Below are 17,791 nucleotides of genomic sequence, written 5' to 3'. Positions count from 1 at the left end.
TCTTAATCAATTCTTTGGCCCTCTGCAACATATTGCTGAGTTCCTGCAAGCTGACATTCAGCTTGTTCATGTTGTAGTTCATGATGAATGGATTGAAGGACAAAGGCAAAGAGTTGAGAATAGCATCAATCTGGGTTACCAGATCCAACCCATCCAAGAGTCTCCGGTTCATTAATATAACCCATCATCTGAAGACAATGGTCGTGAACTTGTTGGCCTTTGGACATCTGCGCAGTCATGAACTGTTTCAAGACCTTCTGTAGAGTAGAACAGTTCTGCTTTTCATACATTATCTTGAGACTATCCAATATGTCATTGGCAAGTTTGATCTGATCGAACTACCTCTGTATTGGATTATCCAACGAGGCAATGATATAGTAGTGCGCAAGGGAGTTTTTCTCCTCCCATTCTTGGTATTCTCTTCTTCGGCCCTCAAAAGCCCTATCTCCCGGATGATCCGGGGCAGGATTTTTGGCTACCTTATCCAACTTCTCAAAGGTAAAGACCAGCATAAGGTTTCAGTACCAGTCGGCATAGTTTGGGTCCTTAAGCTTGTTGTCGTCAAGAAGCTTTTCAAATTGTCCATTTGCCATTTTCTGATAAAAGAGCAAACATCAGTTCACAACCTAATTTGATTTATGTTCATTACATAGACATGGCTTTTAATCTATGTTCCATTCCCATTTGTTTATCTCTGAAATTTCCCTCCTATCTCAGTGATGGAGACAACGACTTGTCTTTGGAAATGTGAGAAACCATATAGGGTGCATAGAGCCAACTATTTCAGCTGCAAAGCCCCACCACCTTTCTGTGAAGGATCATATCCACTAATCATATGAGCTTTTCCTTTGGCCTCTGTCAAACAAGGTTCATAGCCATTTTAGGTTAAACCTTTCTGTCCAATGAGTACTTAGCCATCATATTCATGAACGCCAAGGTACCATGAGAGAGTTCCCATTTTCTGGTGAAGCCCCTCCCACATCGGTTTATGACGCCCCTATCATCTTATGAAACACTCAAACAAATTCAACAACAAATGAATAGCCCATTTTATGGTGCATTTCCTCATTACTGAAGGACCCATCTTCATGCTAATGATGGAAGGCCTTTAGAGAGTTCATCACATGAATCTCCCTATCACATGCACTCATATTGCTGGAGGGAACAAGAATTACACCCTAGCTTAATTTAGGTCAAACCAGAGTGGCTCCCACTGACTTCCATAAAGCCAGATTTAGGTGGGCCCTAATCGGGTAGGGTTCCACACGTATCCTCTTCAGGAGGTGTGGGGCCCACCATTGAGGGAGATCATCCAATGATCTTTAGAGACACCATGGCAATGATGTGCATTCAGCCATGGTGTGCTCAGGAGCCACTGTCGAATCTGCATGGACCAAGCACTTATGGCCCATGTACGTTGCACATCACACATCCATACATCACATGTAGGGATAAATTGATCCAATCAATTAAATATCTGTAAATCCAATAATTAAAGTCCATTTTAATCCATAACATTAACAATTAACATTATCTAGGTATATGGGCCGAATTAGGGTTAAGTAGTTTGGCCCATATAGCTTTCCTGGAAAAGTGGGCTTTTAGCAGTTTTAACAGTTTAAAATTGGGCCTAACAGGTTGGGCTGAATTAAACTCTTAATTAATTATCAATCCTTAGGCCCATCAGTGGGAAATTAGGGCTTACAATTAGCCTCCATTGAACCCTAGATTCGGTCCATCAGTTTGGACCAATCTGGTTCGAATGGGTCTAGGGTTTGATCTTTAATTAAAGATTTAATTCAAGAAAATGATCTAAAATTAAATGCTGATCAAAGAAAAGCAAGAATCAGTCAAAGAGGGTTGTTCGCACATCACATCCTGCAAAACATAGGTTAGATCATAGAATGCAGTTTCATAAACTACAAATTGCAGATTGCGATATCCCCATCTACGAAATCTCCTTCCTGCGCCGCCATGTTTGATCCAAAAATAATAAAAATAGAAACCCTAAAATTTATATTAATATTACATTAAATCGAATCTTATACATTCAGTCTAAAAAAAAAATTATAGACCAAAATAAATAGGATCTACAAAATCGCAGTTTTCTACGCCAATCAAGATTTCTATCTCCAGTTGTACGAACAACCCACAAATCAAGAAAATTATAAAGAACAATTCTAAATAAAGTTCAGATTTATAAAATTTAATTTCAGATCAATCGCCCTCTATCTGAGAAACAATTTTCTAGATAAAACCCTAATCTACACAAATCGGGTAGAACGCCTTCTGCCCATTTGTGCAGGGTCAGATCTGCATTAATTCGGTTCAAGACTTGAATCTGGCTCTGATACCATTGAATGGATTAGAGATCCATCATATGGATGGCCAAAACCTGCAGGTAGGTTAGGTGAAATTTCAAAAATTTCCTCTCCCCTCATCTGGGAATCACATTCTCTGTTTTAGAAAATCTGTATTTTCAAGGATCAATCTTAAACCATAAACCAAACCAGATCTGATACCAGAAGTAGGAGAGGGATATACCTGATACAGAGAAGCAGTGTTTCTCAGTGGAGGTGTTCATGCCCAAGGTAGGAACCAAAGACTACTCCCACTGAAGATGGCGCAGTGTAGGATGAGGCAGAATCAATAATGTTCTTTCAAAACAACCGAACCCTTCATAAGAATTCGCTGGAGACAGTGAGCACACCATCATATCAGCCTTTCTCCAAAGACTGATATCAAGATCCAATCTTGATCACGCCTACTAGAAACAAGAAATCAAACTGGTAGTAATGGCGGCGGTAGGAAGGAGGCGGCAAGGAGAAAACAACTCAGTCTCACTAGGTGATGTGTTCTCTCTCTGAATTTCGAATGTGATTGTCTTCTATAGCTGCCGCCCCCTTCTCCCTTTATAACCTTAAAGGGATCAGCTCCTAATCCCATTAGGATTTGCTGATCCAAATCATGTTTGGATATGAATTTCCTTTAAGAGATAAGGATAAATCTTTATCTTATCTGCAGATTAGATCAGCCCTCTCATAATCTGATTAGGAGGTTTTCAGATTTGAATCTGTATTCAGATTTGGACTCTCTGAGTGGATAGGCTAAGACCCTATCCTATCTGCTAATCCAATCTCAGATTCGCCCATTCTTTAACTGATCAAATCAGCCCAGTTTGAAATGGGCTTTAAGCCCATTAATAGTATGTGCTCACTTAACCTTCCAAATTACTACCCAGTTGGGCTTCCTTGTATGGCATGGGGCCCAAGCATTGATCTACACATCAGCCACAAGGGTTTGACCTAACCTTTGTTACAAGGCCTAGCCAAATTCACTGAAAAGCCTAGTGAACCCCTTGAGCCCATCCCATGGACTCTATGGGCTCAACACTTACACTAAGTGGTCCCTGGGCCAAGCCACCTTGTAACACCCAGGGACTATGGGCAGATGCAAGATTATCCCATTGGGTATTACCCACAATGGTTTTATACTTAACGTCTCAGCCCATAATGATCAAACTCTGCCCGGCAAGAGAGGACCTCTCCCTCGGCTGCAAGGAACAGTGTTGCACTCTCTTCTCACATAGATCTCGGGAATTAAAACCTTTTGCAAACAATTTGAAACCGTAACATATATATACTTTTATATCTCATATAAAATATATTTTGAAAAACAAATCTCAACAATTGAAATCGGCTGCCGATAGTCTTGGTTTCCATCAGAGAGAGTGCATCCCCGATGATTACCTTTGTCCGACAAAGGGGCTGATCCTATCACTATGAACACCCACTCAGATGAATTATCGGAATGTCCCAACATACCTAGGTTTTGACACCCTCTAAGGATCTCACTGATTGACATATCAAAGACAACCCAATCCAACACCTAGTGCAGTATCATAATCGAGTGTAGGGGTCAGGTGTAACTTTTCAGTTTTGCCCACTAATATCCAAGGTCTAGGGCAATACTGGAAATATGGTTCGGTTTAAGGTTTCAAGTAATCCTACTCTACATATGCTTTGGGTCTCACCTTGGTAGCTGAGACAGGCCACCCCAACACTTGGCAGCACACTAGTGTCAGCCTTAGTAGGATAAATCTCGTCAGACTTATCCAACGGCTGTGAACATTCTAAACTAATACGGGTCTCATTAAATATCCAATTTAGGAGTATTACACAGAAACACACCACAATAACATGAATCAAATATGTACTTTATTCATTTTCAATAAATGTCATAATGTATATCATTCTGATTGAAGCTAAGGGCATACACTGTCTAACATGCATACACTATCTAACATTGATGTAGTCAAATTTGTTGACAAGTGGGTAATCAGACCATTGTATTTCACTCAAGATTAATTTTTAAATAGGCCACTTGTAAAATTTAGGTCCAATCAAAAGTTTATATATCGTCCAAATTGGTAAGCTCATTTTTACACGATTTTGATAGACATTTGCGAAATGCATGACTAATAGGAGTCGACTATTCTGAAAATTGGTGCAAGGGGAGCTTAATCTTTCAATCAATGGTCTTGATTTTCCACGCGGCAATCCCTTTGGCCACGTTAGACCAAATGTGACTTACTTGCGGGGATGCTCTGATTTTTCATTCATAATTTGAAGAGCTTATCCTCTATGCATCGACATGGAGTGCTCTATCCACTTTCACTGACGTAGGCTAGCTCTGTTAATATGAGCCGGCCGAACCTCAGTGGCCTGTCTTTGAAGTCATTTGGCTAAGGGGGTGTTTCAACGACAAATTAAGGCTCATATGTGAGTTCCAAAAACACAGTAGATGTTCTTGATCATCTACTGTGTTTGTTTATAAAACTGAAATAGGAGTGTCATGATTTGGTCCAATCCCATCCAGTCTAATGCGAGTCCATTACAAATGGACCATGTCTAATTCAGTCTAATTTAATGTCTGGACGTCCAATTTGTTCAAATTTTTTTTAATAGATTAATTCTAATCCAAACTTAATTCATTAATACATATTCTTATCTTCTATCAATGGATCAAATATTGGCTGAATCCAATTCAACAGTATGGATTTATTATGGGTGCCCCAGGTCCAATTCAATCTAATAAATACTTTGGACCATTAAATTTGGACTGGTCCAATTCAATGTGTCTTGTTGGTCTGTTCAATCCGTTCAAATTGATTTTCAATCCAAAACCATTCCATTGATACCCCTAAAGGAAATCAGAAACGAAAAACACTTTCTTCAATTTCTGGTTTCAAAAAATATAATTTTCAATGGAGATCTTTGATGCTAACTTAATCTTATAGACAAGCCAAGCCTAAACTTGGTCAAACGAGTTGGAGCAGCAGAGGCAGAGCTCAACCCATGAGACCAAGCCGAGGGACCCTGGATCGATCCATGGTCTAAAACTCTTATCCAAGAAAAAGGGTTTGAACTTTGAAGCTTATCCTCTCTATGCATGGGCTATTACCCATTCAAGTGGCTAGTACGCCTACCAAGAAAGACAGTGAAGAGTTACACGATTCCCTTTCCGTAATTCTGGAGCACATGAGAATTCGAAGAGGAGATTTTGGCTTGACCTTGAATACAAATTGTATTTTAGTGAGGAGTTGAAGTTGCAGAAGTTTTATCTTCTTCTTTCGTCTGAAATCCAAACTCTTGTAGCCTCTCCGATCATTTCTCCATTATAACTACTGCCACCAGTCACAATAAAAAGAAGAAAACAAAATACGAAGCTATAATGGTTCCAACTTTTAAGCAGACAGGATAAACAATCTCTTATTTCTTCTTTCGTCTTGGGAAATCCAAACTCTTGTAGCCTCTCCGATCATTTCTCCATTATAACTACTACCACCAGTCACAGTAAAAAGAAGAAAACAAAATACGAAGCTATAATGGTTCCAACTTTTAAGCAGACAGGATAAACAATCTCTCATGCATGGATTTTAATTAAAGATGACTCACACACAGAAGGATAACTACTATACAAAATTGTCTCATCTAGTTTGGACCTCTGGTCCATATCCTCTAAATGGTTTCTACTAAATAAATACATAACTAGATGGATGCTTGTGAGAGTTGTAATTAGCTGAACGCATTGACTCTTTTGGAGGCTGTGGAACCAATCAAGTTTTTAAAATCAACCCGGAAAATGAACTGGTCAGGGGTTCGGTTCTCGGGACAAACGATCCGATCCTTTGAATCGAACAATTGGCCTATTCTGATAAAAAATATTAAAAATTTAAAAAATGGTCAAAAACATTCGAACGATTAACCATCCAGATCAGTGGTTTATTGTCTAAAATCAATAGTTTTTGGGAAAAAAAATGATTTTAGAGAAAAACGGAATCGGTCTTGACCAGTTCCCGGTTTTTCTAGTCCGACCGTCCAGTCCCGTCAGGTTTTGAAAACCATGGAACCAATAATAACACTTCCATGCCATTCATAAAATACATGAAGCCTATAGTGAAAGAGATTGAATTAATGGTTGTACGTCTTGGAATGTAATACATTTTAGAACCTCATCAATTAAGGGGATGTTGCACAACATGAATGCTCTTGTTTCTAAAATTATCACATGAAAATTTGGAAACAGTTATTGAGCAGTGATTTTTGTTTTGAAAAACAAGAAAAAAAAGTTGGTTTTATTTGAAAATCAATTCATATTTTTGAAACCATCGAAAATATACATCTGGCAATTGTAATAGGATAGCTCCCGGACTAGCCCAATTTGCCGTTAGACATAACTGATCTATGGCCTGGTCTTCTATTCCCAATTTCATCGGGTTATTGATCTCCAGTAAGATGTAATCTTGAGTAATGAAAATTTGCTGCTTTTGAGTTAAATAAAAAAAAAAAAAACAGAGAAATTATAATTTTCAAAGCAGTTATAAAGTTTGAAAAAATCTATGCTGCTAGAAAGACATGCTAGCAGAAGAGTTTTGACCAATCAAATCCACCTTCAATGTAAACTTTGACAATTACCACTTTTTATCGTACTTCTTGATTGGTTACAAGTTTTTTCGCTTTCATGTCTTTACAGTATGGTAGGCAAACCCATACACTATATAATGTTTGAAACATGATATCAAATCACCAGATGATGATATGTTACGTTCTTTAAACAAGAAATTCAACAACTTGTTTTGGGTTTCAATTTTGGAAACTATTTAGTTTGAGAAGAGTGCAAATGCGAATACTTACAATGCAAAATCTTGTAAACCTTGTATTTGCACTATACATATTTGTGTTTGTACCATTTCCAAACTATTGTATTGTAAACCTTGTAGTTGTATTGTATACAGCTCAGTTTGGAAGGAGTACAAATACAAATATATTGAATGCAAACCTTGTATTTTGTATGTATTTGCATTGTATATATTTGTATTTATACTCCTTCTAAACTGAATTGTATATATTTGTATTTACACTTCAGTTTGAAAAAAATACAAATACAAATATATTAGAAAATACAAGATTTTGCACTCTGCATATTTGTATCTGTGCTCCTTCCAAATTGAATATAATACACAATCAAGAATATGCATCTTACTAAAAAAAGTTAAGAATATATTTTATGTTTTTTTTTTTTGGTTTTAAGTGATAATTTGTTTTCGAATTACACCGTTTTTATTTGTTTTTGAATCTCAACAAGAATACAATTTGCATTGAATAACACCCTCTAAATTTTGTCTAAAATTTATGAAAATATGTAAAAAAGATGAGTGGTCCAGCGGTCAAGCTTATTAGGAGACCATCTTCCACACAAATTGAAGATAAGACTTGTAGACAATAGAATATTGATGAGGTATATTAAAATATAATATCCTTGTAATATTAAATATATCATATAACAAATAGAACAATCTTTAAGACGAGGCCAAATAAATTTTGGTAGTAAGTAGAATTTGCACCCGAGGTGATTTCGTTATTAAATACTTCCTAAACACCCTATTTTAAGGAAATAATTTAATATTTGTTTTTATCATTTTGTTCTTAATTTACAGCTAAATGTTAAAAGTTTAAGTACTTTCCTTTGATATGCCCATCAAGAAAAAGTACTTCTACCAATAAATCATAAGAAAAACACAATAGTGATATCCTTAAATATTGCTACGATCTAAATGATCTTCTAACCAGCTGAAGCAGCAATACCAGTTGACTGCAATGAGTCTCTTCTACATTTCAAACAACAAGGGATTAAGGAAACGCTCAGAGCATCACCTTGTTTTGTGAAGATCTTTCCACCTTGTTTTGACGCACTTTTCCCCATTTTCTTATGTACTTTTTGGTGGGGAGGGATTGGATAAAACAAAGTAGGATTTGGGTTTATTTAACCCAAGATTTTTAAAATCGAATCAGACAATGAATTGATCAGGATCTGGTTCTTGAGTCTAACAGTTCGACCATTTGAACCAAACGGATGATCCGTTCTGACAAAAAAATAAAAAACAAAAAAACCATTAGACAGTTCAAACAGTTTGAATGATTCGACCACCTGGGTCAGAACTGATAACCTGACCAGTGACCGGTTCCTTGTTTTTCCAGTCCGGTCCGGTCCGATCCGGTTTTGAAAAACCATGATTTAAACTAATAGTGTAAGGCCATGGAGATTTTAAATAAAGAAACAACATTCAGAAACTAATAGTGTAATTCCACCACGGATATATACAAGAAACTAATAGTGTAAGGCCATGGTGACGTGGCACGGATATATACAAGGAAACAATTTGGGTATAATCCCACCACGGAGCATGATAGTTGGAGAATTGAGAAGCAGCATCACACTAAGTGCCTGCAGCTGTGGCTCCATGGGCCAATCATTATCCCGAAACAATAATGAAAAGTGAAGAAAAGAGAGCAAAATTTTAGAAAGAAAGCAACGAAATCTTTTATTTTGTTTTTTCCTCTAAATTGGAAGAATTGGAAGCTTACTATGGGCATCACTTTTATCACAAGACAAGAAGTACGATTTCTTTCTGCTATAAATTGGCAAACTTGGAAGAACCTTTGCATGAACTTCTCATAGTTGTAGAAAACATATTTCTCTTGAGGTTCTCGCCATGGCTGCATCCTGCTCGGTACCTTCAATGGTAAGAAAAGATCAGGGCCTTTTCTATAGTAGTATGCCTATTTTATCTAATTCCTAACTGTTCTAAGGTATTGCATGAAATGGGTCATTAGTTTCTCTTAGTAGGATATTGAATCTTGATCGTATTGCAGTTGTTAAAAGTCCCATGAAATGACCAAAATCATGCTTCTCTTGCTCTATGAAGTGGATTTCTATGCTTTGGGGACTGGGTATTACTTGCTGCATATATATGTTTCATGCTCTATGGAATTCAAGCAACTTTTGACTGTTTTGTGAAGAAGAGATGCTCAGTTTCTGTTTAGTGGGCCTATTCAGTAGATCTAGTGTTGAACTTACTAACATCTGTGGAATGACTTTGATTCTTTTCACTGGGTTCTTTATGAAGTTCTAGGGAACTATATATACTGACATTTCAAATGTTTAAGCCATATGCAGAAGTTTCCCTCCATACTCGAAAGGAAAAGTTGATTAATTAACAAAAGATCTTACAATTATAGAGTGCTCTTTCGGATTATTGGCTCTTCTATGGGATCTATGGATTTCTTTTCCTGTTATATGCACTGGTCTCAACTTTACTGCTTTCATCAACCCTTTCTTCTCTTCTATTAATTCTAGAATTCTTAAACTGTCTTGTAGATAATGGAAGAAGAACGGAGGTTTGAAGCTGAAGCTGCAGAGGTGCAAGCATGGTGGAACTCTGAGAGGTTCAAGCTAACATGTCGACCATACACGGCTAGAGATGTGGTCTCCCTTCGAGGCAACCTCAGACAGAGCTATGGCTCCAATGAGCTTGCCAAGAAACTGTGGAGGACTCTTAAGACCCACCAAGCCAATGGGACTGCATCAAGAACCTTCGGTGCTCTCGACCCAGTTCAAGTCACCATGATGGCGAAGTACTTAGATACTATCTATGTCTCTGGTTGGCAGTGTTCATCCACGCACACAACCAGCAATGAACCGGGGCCAGACCTTGCAGACTACCCTTATGACACTGTCCCGAACAAGGTCGAACACCTCTTCTTCGCTCAGCAATACCATGACAGGAAGCAAAAGGAGGCTCGAATGAGCATGAGTCGGGAAGAGAGAGCCCGAACACCTTATATAGATTATCTGAAGCCTATAATTGCTGATGGAGATACTGGTTTCGGTGGTGCAACTGCTACTGTTAAGCTTTGCAAGCTTTTCGTTGAGCGTGGAGCAGCTGGAGTCCATATTGAAGATCAGTCTTCGATGACTAAGAAGTGTGGGCACATGGCTGGAAAGGTTCTGGTTTCAGTCAGTGAGCACATCAATAGGCTCGTTGCAGCCAGATTGCAGTTTGATATCATGGGGGTCGAAACCGTGTTGGTGGCTCGTACTGATGCTGTCGCTGCTAATTTGATTCAGACCAATGTTGATACCCGAGACCATCAGTTCATACTGGGAGCAACTAATCCCAACCTTAAAGGAAAGAACTTAGCCACGATCCTGGGTGAAGCTATGGCTGCTGGAAAGACTGGATCTGAGCTTCAAGCTATCGAGGACAATTGGTTATCCATGGCCCAATTGAAGAGCTTCTCTAAATGCGTAATGGACGCGATTAAGAGCATGAACATTGGGGAAGAAGAGAAACAGAGGAGGTTGAACGAATGGATGAACCATTCTAGCTATGAAAAATGTCTGTCAAAGGATCAAGGCCGAGAAATAGCTGCGAGGCTAGGACTTAAGAATCTGTTCTGGGACTGGGACTTGCCTAGAACGAGAGAAGGGTTCTACAGGTTCAAAGGATCAGTAATGGCGGCAGTTGTGCGTGGTTGGGCTTTTGCGCCTCATGCCGACCTGCTCTGGATGGAGACATCGAGCCCCAACATTGTGAAGTGCATCCAATTTGCTGAAGGGGTGAAGTCTAAGTACCCAGAAATTATGCTAGCCTATAACCTCTCTCCCTCCTTCAACTGGGATGCATCGGGGATGAGTGATGAACAGATGAGAGACTTCATCCCTAGGATTGCAAAGTTGGGCTTCTGCTGGCAGTTCATAACTCTGGCTGGTTTCCATGCGGATGCGCTGGTGACTGATACCTTCTCCAAGGAATTTGCAGAGAGAGGGATGTTAGCTTATGTGGAGAAGATTCAGAGGGAGGAGAGGAACAATGGAGTTGAAACATTGGCTCACCAGAAGTGGTCAGGTGCAAATTACTATGATAAGGTGCTCAAGACTGTCCAGGGAGGCATTACTTCTACTGCTGCCATGGGGAAAGGCAAGTATTCCTCTCTCTCTCTCTCTCTCTCTATATATATATATATATAATTGTATCGATATATTGCTAGATCATGTAGATTGATTCATGAATGCAGTAGCAAGTAGCAAGGCTAGATCTATTTAGGCGGGGTTTGGCAAGTCTTTTGGCACTGCCTTTTGGGCTTCTGCAAACTCGGAAGACTGAAATTCGGTCTTTTTTTTGTTTATGTTTAATAACCAAAAGATGAAAAGATGAGAAAACACATGCACGGAAAGACTCAAAAGCACTGAAAACACCAATTTCACAAAGCTTTTTAGTCTTTCAGTGTGATAGACAGCTCTAAACGCATTTTTAGAAGTCCATTAGCCTGATAAACTGAACCAATTACCAAACGATCTTTGTGTTTAAAGACAAGACTCTAAAAAGCTCAATATGAAGGCTGCTGAAAGATTTTCTAAAAAACTTGCCTTTCCATGCATGCATCCACTAATCTACCTATGGAATGAATTTGTTTTCAGGAGTGACTGAGGAGCAATTCAGAGAGACGACGTGGACTCGGCCAGGAACCATGGGAATCAGCGAAAACAACGGTGTGGTTGCCAAGTCAAGAATGTAGGGATATGTTATCACGCATCAGTCATAGTTTCGGAGCTTTAGTTGCTATCTCATATGTTAAAAGTGGAAATGAAGTAATTAAGAATAAAAGTGGTGTAATAGTTCTGGGGGAAAGTTGGGCTTGGGCTTAATTAAGCCATAGAATTGTTGGTTAGGGGGTTCTACATTGGGAAAAATGGGTTTCATGTATTCTCGCTTGGAAACAACTTTTATGTAAAACAAAAGGTTTTATCTTATACATATTTATTATTATAGGATATGTTCAAGTCTCCAGCCGGTATTTTGAGAGATTTGTATGGTGGGCCGTGGGTTTTAAGTTCATGATTTTCAAAATCAGACCGGAGCGGATGGTTGGATTGGAAAAATAAAAAATCGGTCAGGTAATTAATTCCGTTTCATCTTAAAATCGCATTTTGGTTAAAAGTCGTTAATCTTGTCAGTCACCCACTGACCCAGACAATCAAATTGTCAAATCGTACAATAATTTTTGGCCATTTTTTATTTTTTAAGTCAGAATGAGAAATCAATGAAAATGGAATAGGGTGAATCCTGTAACAAAAGATGTAGTCTCACTTAAACAATGCAAGAAAAAGCAGGCAATAAGGCTATGCATCCTAATTTTCTGTTCTTTTTCTTTCAAATCAAACACATACTAAGTTAAAAAACAATTTTTCTCATTAATATTAGGGCTGCAAATGGATCGGATCGGATTCAATAAGGGCATATCCGATCCGATCCTTTAAGAAAATCCGACTGATTCGAATCCAATAAGGATTCATTCGATTTTTAAAAGCATGATTCGAATTTGAATTCAAATGTATTATCAGATATCTGATTCGAATCCAATTTGATTAGAATTGTATTTATATTATGTAATATAAATAAGGGCAATTTCCTTAAATTATTCCTATTGTCTGCCAAATTGACTAATTGTACTGTTTACATATTATCTTAAAGTACCCTTACTATTTCTAAAAATTGACATTACCGTTAAATGCTAATGAAAATAAATGAAATATTAAATTTGTTCTCCACTATTTCTTAAACAGGGATTGGCATATGCATGAAAAACAGGGGAGAGCAAACTACGAGGATGATCTACGACTAGAAGTGGACGATGGAGTAGGGGAGAGTGGAAGTTGAGAGAGAGAGAGACCGGAGTGAGACAGAGGCAGAGGGGGAGGTCTCAGAATGGAGAGAGAGAGAGAGAAACCGGAGAGAGATAGAGGCGGAGGGGGAGGAACTATTTCAGGAACAACAATAACAGTGGTGGGAAGAAGTTGTCTGGAGGAACTATTTCAGGAATCACAATCGGGTCAATGGTTGCTTTTCTCTTGATTCTTTTGATTTTCGTAGAAAAGCGAACGATATTGCAATGATGAAGCAGCTACCGTTAGAAGTTGTGTTGCCTCTCGAAGAAAATGGTAACTCGAATGGCTTAGAATATTCTGGCGCAGCAACAACAGCTGTGTTGCTTCTGTCGTGAGGATTCACCATTGGTTTTGTACCTGAACCGACGAGGTGGAGATGTGGGGAGATGGGGGTAGATTTTTTCGCAGATCTGTAGCTGAACCGGACCTATGCCAAGCGGTTCTCATGGCCATTGACGAGGAACCCTTAGACTGAGTTTGGAAAGAGTATAAATGCAAAAATGTACTGTGCAAATCGAGCCTAAGGCTCTGTTTATTTTCGATACAAATTCTGAATTGGGGTATTTATGTACCTTGATTCGCATTTGCGAGCGTTTATTTAAAATGTAAAAAAGTAATTATTATGAGAGCAAAAATGTATTTTCTACACTTTTGTGCTTTCAGAAACAGTAGGAATAGTGTTAGATGATAGTCAAACAATAAAGGTATATTTAATCAATTCCACAAACAATAGGATAGTTTAAGGAAATTGTCGTATAAATAATATAAATAATATATTATATTATTTATATAATATAATAATATATTCAAATATATAATATATACTTATATAAATAATATATAGAATATACATATATAATATCTAAATAATATATAATATATAATATTTCATTAATTGGATCGGATCACAACATATCGGATCAGCCAATCCGATCCAATTTGTTAGGAACAAGAGGGATATCCAAATCTGCCACTTAATGAATTGGTATAAGATATCTGATCTGACTTATTTGTAGGCTTAATTAATATGGCCACATGGCTGAGGCTAACACCCATAAAATAATTCTCTAGTTGGAATGAGATTTTTATTCTAAGGGGGAAGACACCCCCTATTCGCATGAACCAAATGGACCCTAATTTTTTGAACATAGCGTCGTACCATTGGTAAAAGATGGAGTAAATTATTGTTCAGCCTTCCCCAAAACCCTAGACCCCAACTATAATGACCTAATTCAAATAAATGTACTTCATATATTATTTGGATTTAGGTAAATCCGGGTCAACCCAGTTTGCTCCTTTCAATTTGCAGCCTATCATGGTTTTTTAAATCGAACCAGTGACTGAATCAGTCAGAGGTCCGGTTACCGATTTGAATGATCCGATAGTTTGAATCGAACATTTGGCCCATTTTAACAAAAAAATTCAAAAAATTCAAAAAAATAAAAAAAAAAGAAAAAACGGTCAAAACTGTTCAAACGATTTTAATGACTAACCGCCCGATTCAGCGATTCACTGGCCAAAATCAACGGTTTTGAGGGAAAATCTGATTTTAGTGCCAATATTTAAATATATGGAACCTGCATCTTTTAAGATGGGATTAATGATATGGAACAAACCTCATCATTCGTTTCACAACCCACTGAGCCAGCTAATCCAAATTGCGGGTTGCCCAACTGTAGCGGGTTGTGCCAAGTTGGCATGGGGCCATGTCTACCTACTAGGAACCCCTCAAAAGGGAGGCCCAGCATGGCTCGTAGGATGAGCCCAGCTGGGCCTGTGCTATTCTGGGCCGTGGGTGATATGATTTTTCTTTAGAAAATTTAAAAAAATAATGAGAAGTTAAAATAAATTAATAAGAGAGTCAGATAGATAAGAAATTGAAAAAAATACAATAAAAATAGAACAAAATAATATAATAAAATTGAAAAGAAAAATTTATATACATGTATATGTATAAATGTTTGGACTGTACCGGGCTGTTATGCTGGCCTGCGGGCCTCAAAACCCAAGCCGGGACGGCCCGGTTGGTACAGTGATCGGGCCGTGCTGGCCCGCTTTTTCTACACTATCACTAGTTCTCAGGCGAGGATGATCATCAAGGTCAGGGATTGAGGGATATGTACCTTAGAATCGTACTTTGAATTCACTTTCCCTGTTCCTAGTGGTCTCCATGACATGAATGTTGTCAACGAGGAATACCAACCATAACCAGCAGCTCGGTGAACTCAAATGCTTCTGAGGAAGTCTCCTCTTTTCCTCAGAAAACTTTCCTCGTTAACTACTTCTTTCAAATGGAGAAACCAAGTCAAGCAAAACCAGCTCGTATCCCAAATCTCCTCCATTCTGATACAGAGAAATAATTGGATTCCGCTTCTCCGTCAGTTGAATCTCTCTCTCATCTTAACACCCAATCTCTTCATCCAAATCCTTTGCAAAACCAAAGAAAACCCGGAAATCTCTTTGGATTTCTTCAATTGGGCCAAAACAAATGTGGGGTTCGAACCAGATCTCAAGTCTCACTGTAAAATTATCCAGATTTTAGTAGAATACCAGCTTCTAAAACCTGCTAGACCTCTCTTCGATTCTATAATTCGATCCGAACCGGCGTCAGATGTTTTCGATTCGATGGTCGAAGCATGTAAAGGTAGAGACTCTCATTCTCTTGTTTTTGATTTTCTTCTAGAACGTTATTCGGGAAAAGGCTTGGTTTTTGAAGCTCTAAATATATTTAAGAAAATTAGGGTTCTTGGATATGTGCCTTCTACCCGCAGCTGCAACGCTTTGCTTGATGCCTTACAGCTGACGGACGATGTAAAACTGGCGTGGAAGTTTTACGCTGCTGTTGTTCGTAGCGGAATTATACCGGATTCCTTTTCCTGGTCTTTGATCGTTCGACTTCTTTGCAGAGAAGGGAATCTCAAGAGCGCGGTAAGATTGTTGAACTTGGGCATCTATAGTGCTGCAATATATAATCTAATCATTGATTGTTACTGTAAAAATGGGAACTTTAGCACTGCGGTTGATCTGTTAAGTGAGATGCACAGTAAGAATCTCACCCCTGGTTTTGGTACTTATAGCTCAATCCTGGATGGGGCATGTAAATTCGGAGATGCTGGAGTTATTGAGATGATAACTAGGGATATGGTTGCTAGGAAATTGCTTCCAGCGGTTCCTTCCTCCAATTATGATCAAATTATTCAGAACCTTTGCTCCTTAGGAAAGACCTATGCAGCTGAAATGTTCTTTGACAAAGCTAGGGATGAGAAAATCAAATTACGTGATGCTTCGTATGGGTGCCTTTTGAAGGCATTTTCTAAGGATGGAAGAGTGAAAAAAGCCATCTCGATGTACAGCACAATCTCAGAAAGAGGCATCACAGTTGATCGTGGTAGTATTTTTGCACTCGCTGATTTAATTTGCAAGGAAGAACCATCTGAAGAAGTATATAAATTGTTAAAAGATGTGGTTGAAAGGGGATTTAATCCTTGTGCTTTGGATGTGTCCAAAATTATAGGAACTCTTTCTAATGAGGGGAGATGGAAGGAAGTGGAGGATCTTGTGACTGTGCTTGTAGAGAAGGGATTCATCCCAGATTCCTTCTGTTGTTGCTCACTGGTAGAGCATTACTGCTCAGACAGAAGGATTGATTTAGCAGTTACTTTACATCATAAGATAGAGAAACTGGGGAGATGTTTCGATGTAACAACTTATAATTTACTTCTTAATGGGCTTTTTATAGAAAGGAGGATTGAAGAAGCAACTAGGGTATTTGACCATATGAGACAACACAATGTGATGACCACTGACAGTTTTTCAATTATGATCAGGGGACTTTGTCATGAAAAGGAGCTGAGAAAAGCCATGGTGATTCACGATGAAATGTTGAGGATGGGGCTGAAACCTGATAAAGCTACATACAAGCGTTTGATATCTGGGTTTGTGTAAATAAATGCTGACATATTTATTGGAAAGGGTTAAATATTATAATGGTTATTGATGTTCTTATATTCCCTGTATCCTACCAGAAGCATTAGATGGGATGGATTTTAGACACATCAGAATATCAGATCTCTTGAATATCAAATTTCGAATTCTTTTATCTTATAAAAACTGTATACTGTTGTATGGATATCTGCATTTTGGTGGCATCGACATGCCATCATGCAATTCCAATATATTTCTGCTAAACCATTGGATTTGATATGAAGGTCAAATGTATTGATACACCCAATATGCACAAACATGTGTTTCAGGTGAGTCAAAGACTAATTTTTTAATTTTTTGTTTCAGATTTTTTATAAGGGGCTTATAATATTATTATTTAACATTTAAAAACATCACTATTTTGAAACACCTTAAAATAGGCATTTTGTTGACCTGCCAGAATGATACAATATGGGGCGTATTGTATCAATACTTCGAAACTTGTTTGATAACTATTGTATGGAGAATTTTCCACTAGTAAGGTTTTAAATTCAAAGGCAGCTGAGTGGTAAGACAAGTCTGTTGAGTGTAGTAGGACGTGATTGTCACTTCCACATTGCCTTGCAAGTTTGTGCAGTCTTTCTGTGCTTTTAAGATATGTCCTTTACTTCAACTGAGCCAAATTAGGCATAGCAACTGAGCCAAATAGGAGTGACCATCTGATTTTAGGCTGCCTGCAGCCTAGACCAAGAGTATTAAGATGCAAGCAGGGGATATTTGCGGATTGCAGCAGACT

At 38.2% G+C, this 17,791-nt stretch overlaps 2 protein-coding genes across 3 annotated transcripts; both read left to right on the top strand.

Annotated features, from left to right (window-relative positions):
* The first annotated feature begins 9,055 nt into the window (after nt 1-9,055).
* On the top strand, nt 9,056-11,921 carry ICL (isocitrate lyase). The gene is made up of 3 exons (XM_088981807.1): nt 9,056-9,085; nt 9,721-11,323; nt 11,824-11,921. Exons 1-3 carry the CDS (start codon nt 9,056-9,058, stop codon nt 11,919-11,921), a joined length of 1,731 nt encoding a protein of 576 aa, XP_088837933.1.
* A 3,295-nt stretch (nt 11,922-15,216) lies between these two features.
* On the top strand, nt 15,217-17,181 carry LOC148875466 (Tetratricopeptide repeat (TPR)-like superfamily protein). Of its 2 annotated transcripts, none has more exons than XM_088966528.1 (2): nt 15,217-15,715; nt 15,805-17,181. In XM_088966528.1, exons 1-2 carry the CDS (start codon nt 15,683-15,685, stop codon nt 17,014-17,016), a joined length of 1,245 nt encoding a protein of 414 aa, XP_088822654.1. In that variant the 5' UTR covers nt 15,217-15,682; the 3' UTR covers nt 17,017-17,181. The 2 variants fall into 2 exon arrangements, with proteins under 2 accessions (XP_088822654.1, XP_088822655.1); XM_088966529.1 differs by having other exon boundaries at nt 15,550-15,715; nt 15,871-17,181.
* The last annotated feature ends 610 nt before the right edge of the window (nt 17,182-17,791 follow it).

Source organism: Nelumbo lutea, chromosome 1 (assembly GCF_056320005.1).
Source record: "Nelumbo lutea isolate HS-2025 chromosome 1, American lotus-T2T, whole genome shotgun sequence".
Taxonomy (NCBI): domain Eukaryota; kingdom Viridiplantae; phylum Streptophyta; class Magnoliopsida; order Proteales; family Nelumbonaceae; genus Nelumbo; species Nelumbo lutea.
The sequence above is the reverse complement of the archived record's forward strand: the minus strand, read 5'-3'. Positions and strand labels throughout refer to the sequence as shown.